Here is a 5,643-nt window from a genome sequence, read left to right as displayed (position 1 = left end):
GATCGACGGAGGACGACGCTGGAACACGAACACGACGCTGGATGAGCACAGCGGGACCAGGTAAGTGGGGATTTTAATATACGGAAAATCTCGGGGTTAACCATAATAGCACTTTTTTTTAGCCCGTACCAAGGTCGGGCTTAACGGTCGGGAGGTTAAGGAAGGATAGGTATTTATTTTTGTTTGTTTTTTTGTTTCCTTTACAGACACTTTAAGAGTTTTCACACAGGCATGTAAGAGGTCCTTGAATAAGCCTGCATGTAGAAGAAGTCCCACTGATTTGAAAGTGGACAGTGTACAATCATGGACACATTTACTTTGCTGCCCAATGAACATGTCCAGTCAAATCAATGTTTAAGCTGTCCTTATTTATTTTTGAAGTGTAAAGGGAATGCTTGTTTAGGTTTTTTGTGCTTGGTTTAGCTATTTAATATTAGGCAACCTTTATGGTATGCTGTGTTTTATCCCAGTTGTTGATTTATGTTTATAAATTTATATGATTTATTCCTATTCAATCTTATAACTGTGTATAATTACTTTAACAACTGTGGCATTTTTCTATAACTTATAGTCACATTAAAGCCATTTTTGAATATAGTATTGAAGAATTAGGCCTGTCAAATTTTAGTGCTGCTTTTTGGCTGGGTGGAGACATTCACGCCTCTATTTGGTTTCAAAAATTTTTATTTCTTTTCTTTGAACATAAAAAAAACAGGAGTGGTATACAGTGTCTTGGTTAAAATCGTACAGTGATAAAACGGTTCATGTTTTACATACAATGATCTGCAACAATGTTGTCATTAATTAACAGTATTCACACCTCTATGTGTATTGGTAAATACTGTCACTGAGAATGAAATTGAGGTTAAAAACAACATTTTAGAGTTGTCCCCAGAACAAGAATGATGGAAAAATAATTTATTATGGACATACATTACCAAAATGCACCATGCAATGCCATTCAGGCAATGTGGTTCATGAATAAAAAAGCTCATTTTAGATGAATGCTTCGTTTTATGTGACTGGAGGAGAAATAATGTAAATGGACAAAGCTGGCAGATGAGCTCTCCATTTTAAGATACAGGAACTTCATGCATGTGCCAGTTACAAACAGGCAGACAGATTGTTTCTGGGTGTATATATATCCCTATGTAAATTATATAAGAATTCTCCTATAAGTTATATGGGAAGAACATAAGCACAGTATATAGCATTTCCAACCCCCAGATCTAGCATTAATTAGAAATAAAAGAGCAGATAGATTGCTTTGGTGAAAATGTGTTCACCTGAAACCACAAAAGTAATACAACTATACAGAATAGAAAAAAATGTTACCTGGATCAGATAAAACTGGAGTTTCCTTTGATGTATATCCAACTATTGCAATCTGTTCACCGCCAACATTAAAGATTTTATAAGGCTGATAATATCCACTAATGTTAGATGCAATCTGTGAATCTGCTTTGATATTGGCACTTAATATGGGGAAATTTACATTTGTGAGGAATGGATTCACAAGTCCAGAAAGGCCGTTGTCAAATTCATGATTCCCCAGAGCCTGGAAATAAAAAGAAAATTATCAGTATTGAACGCTGACCTAAAATGAAAACAAGTAAACAGAATTTAGCGAAGGCTTGTGAAGAATATGGTTACAATAATTTAACCCAAATCAAAGAGATAACACATAATAAAAATCAATATAGCAGACGCATAGCTTTTTTTTAGAGGTAAATTAGGCAAACAACCTGAGTTGGGTGCAGATTAGTGCAGTAACTCCCATCCACTCCCTTCCTAATCTGGTTCACTTACAAAGGAGCTTTTTGATTTTGCCAGGTGTGAACCAGTTTGCCAATATGGCCTGCCATCAACTCATGTTGGCATTTCCTTGGCAGACAGTTTATGCTCTTGATACAGATAATCTCTGCTTTTTTTTAAAGCTAATGAGACAGTAACATCCAGATAGGCTTTGTCTGCTGAAAATAATAGTTTCTCCATCTTTGTCTTTAATCTCAGCACATTAGTGAAAACACAAAAACCTGCCAGTGTTTCATCTAAAATCTTACCATGGGAATAGGAATGCAGGTTATTGCTACAGTCAAGGCTGTAGACTCTACCTGAAAGAAGAAAACAAATTGCAGAATCCTGGTCCCTTTTAAGGAAACAAGCCTCTGATTTAATGCGGAGAGATACCCTGAGCAAATAATAAAGGAAAAACAAACTTGTGATGTGTTGGGCATACAGGATATGTCAGTTTTTATATTTGATTTTTTTGTAACCTTGGCTAATAGCAGGCAAAAAAAAAAAATTTTAAAACTCTTTCATACTTGTAAGAATATATAATATGTTGGTGCTATACAAAAACTGGCTAATAATAATACTGGTAGTTTTACTCACATAGAAACATCTTATTGAAGGGCCAGTTCATCTATAAGTGATAAATAAAGTCTGGTGGACAGTTAGCCCATTGCTTGGTATTTATCTTGATGTTTGATGGGTCAAGTTGAATTTCCGTATGTTGAAATCTGGTTTCTCTATTCTCCAAGAGATAAACTTATGTTTTATATGACATTGAGATCTATGTTATATGAATCTTTACAGCTGCTCATCCCAATCTCTATTAAAAAATGTGCTGTTGGTAGATGGCCAGTCCCCATATTTTATTTTAAACTTACTCTGTTCCTTTAAAGGAACCATTATGTTTCACCTCTTTAGTTCCTATGTATGCATTCATTGCTCTGCTGGTGAGCATTTTAGCCTACAGTTCTTGTACCTACCAAACACACACTGCTAATAAAAGGCTAAAGAGTATATAAACATTTATTAATGTGCCCTGTTGGGTCATTGACAGAGCCTGCATAAGTATGTGGATAAAATCACTGACATCAACAATCTTTTGAAATGTGGGTAAGAGTGGCATTCCAATGACAACCAATGTAAAGGATATTATTTCCTATGACTAACAGTGAACCAGGAAATCTTTCTACTGACCACTGATATCAGGGGCCAGTCACCCATTATATATTTAACTTCCAAAGTAAATGGGCTTGTCCTCACTTATCCCTGAAAGTACATTTTTTCACTAACCATTATTGTTAACGATCATTTCGCTAATAACTACAGACATAAAAGGGCACTCCTCCACTTACCACCTATATAACTTGGACCTTTCCATTGACCACTAATTACAGAAGCAGCTCTCTACTAATATTTCCCCTACTGTCCACCAATGTAAAGAGGCATTTTACACTGACTACCAATGTCAAGGGTCACTAACATTTGTACTGTCTTGATTTTTTTTAAGGTCATTTTTATCAATTATTCTATTTCATGGGTATAATAAAAAGTGAAAAAATATTTCTTTCACTTTTTATAATTTGGCTTTGTAGTTCTCAGTTTGAATCCTGACCAGGGCAATGTATTGAAAGAAGATTGTATGTTCTCCCTGTGTTTGCATGGGTTTCCTCCTAGTGCTCTGGTTTCCTCCCACACCCCAAAAACATGTTAGGTTAATTGGCTTCCTCTAAAAATTGGCTTTAGACGGTGTTAATGACATATGACCATGGCAGATATATCAGATCATTAGTGATATGACTATGGACTTTGTGGTGCTGCCTAATATGTCGGCAATTAAATACTAATTACTATTATTAATATTAATAATAATAATATTAATATCTACAACGTAGTGATCAAGCTAAAGCTTTGTGAGCTGTACATAAAGTAAACAAATAAAACAAAGAAAGCAGGGATTTTTTGGCACAATTATATTCAAGTCAAATATATAAGTCACAGACTTGTAACATAAGTGATAATAGCTGCAGCCGTTCACATTTACAATTTCATGGAAGATATGACCTCCTATCTATACAGAGGCTCCCTATTCTTAGGAGTTGTGTATGAGTGTCAGTAAACGTCTCTTATTGTGACGCGTTTCGCCAAATGGCTTCCTCAGGGGACTTGTGGAGAACACATTACAATAACCTGGTACATTATAGGGGATACCTCATAATGGTATCATAATAAGTGGAGATGTTTAGTGTGTTCACACAATTGTCTGGCCACTGAACAATTGAACGGCCGTAGCTTTTATCAGTTATGTAAGTCTATGACCTATATATTTGACTTGATTATAATTTTTAAGTGCCAAAAAATCCCTGTTTTCCCTGTTTTATATGTTTACTAATTGATATTCTGGGGTTGGCACCAAAATGAACAACCTGGAGGTTAGGTAGGGTACGTTCCCAATACAGTATTCTCACTAATAGAGCTGTACACAAAATCTTTTAAGCAGGTGTCCCCGGAAGATCCTATAAGGCTGTCACCTTTATGTTTGCCCTTACCCAACAACATCCTTTAGAATAATATATTTCCATTTTTCAGTTAACTACTATCATGAACACCTCTGTATCACTTAAAAAGCCATTATTAAAAGTTAATTATGTTTACTAGTACATGGTGGCATTATGCCTGTACATTAAGATTAATAAAAAGTAAGAAAAGATCAAGGTACACAGCTTCAATTATGTACACTAGTTTAACACTTTGGTTATGCTTACTTTCATGCTGTGTCTACAAATAGATGATTCTGCTTAAGAATGATTTCATCTTGTTTCTTATGAATCAAGCATACAAGTATCTAGCTAAGAGCAAAGTTTACTTAGATAAGACATAATTATTGCTGGAATGTATTCTTATTATCTACCTTAGCTGCAGCTTAGTTTCACAGATAATCACTTTTAAATATATATCAGTCAAACATTGTTTAGCAGCTTTCATATATCAGGTGTGATGAGAGCACAGTTCATGTAGAAACTGCAAACAAGCACATATTTCCTTTGATAAAACAGCAATTAGCCTTTTAATTGAGGTGCTAATGACATATACAATATAACAAGTCATTGGACTTTTAATATCACTTTTATGCTTTATGTTATATAGTGTCCTATTGATAATGTTCAGTAGCTTAAATGTAAATGTTTCAATTTTATTCTGTACTGGATAGTTACTACAGGTAGGCAATTCTAACTTTTATCTAAGAGGCTCAGATAATAGCTGTCCCTTTGTAAAAGGATTACACACACTGCTGTATAATACAAAGCAATTATCCTAGTAGAAAGAGATATGTCTAGCTTACTCATTTATATACAAGTTGCCAGTAATTACGCCAGTAGTACTTTCTTATTAGACAATTTAACAAGCTTTGCTTTATTAAAGCTGCAGAAATGCAAAACACAATATATTTCTTTTTTTAAAACATAGATTGTACTAGTTCCTAGACTGTAAGCTCTTCGGGCAGGGTTCTCTCCTCCTCCTGTGTAACTGTCTGTATCTGTCTGTCATTTGCAACCCCTATTTAATGTATAGCGCTGCATAATATGTTGGCACTATGTAAATCCTGTTTATTATTATTATTATTATTAACCACCTGGGCGTTACACTGAGGTCTAGATTTCTGTTCCAAAAGCGTTACAGGTTTTATTGAATTTTTTTTTTTTTAAATTGTAGACCTGTAACTTACAGAAATATGTCCGAACAGGGTTCTAGTAGATATAATGAATATAAAAAATGTTTGAAACACACAATCATGTAAAAAAAAAAATACTTTTAATAAAATTAAAATACACAAAAATCAGCTTAAACAAG

General features: G+C 34.4%; 1 protein-coding gene across 1 annotated transcript in view; it reads right to left on the bottom strand.

Moving 5' to 3' along the window:
- Window positions 1–5,643, bottom strand: part of NT5E (5'-nucleotidase ecto) — a 49,506-nt gene that overhangs the window by 17,892 nt on the left and 25,971 nt on the right. The window contains exon 2 of the mRNA XM_072408598.1: window positions 1,336–1,558. Coding sequence (XP_072264699.1) covers window positions 1,336–1,558 — 223 coding nt within the window. The remainder of the gene's footprint in view (window positions 1–1,335; window positions 1,559–5,643) is intronic.

Source organism: Pyxicephalus adspersus, chromosome 4 (genome assembly GCF_032062135.1).
Source record: "Pyxicephalus adspersus chromosome 4, UCB_Pads_2.0, whole genome shotgun sequence".
In the NCBI taxonomy this organism is placed as follows: domain Eukaryota; kingdom Metazoa; phylum Chordata; class Amphibia; order Anura; family Pyxicephalidae; genus Pyxicephalus; species Pyxicephalus adspersus.
Note: the sequence above shows the minus strand (reverse complement) of the source record. Positions and strands in the feature narration are given on the sequence as shown.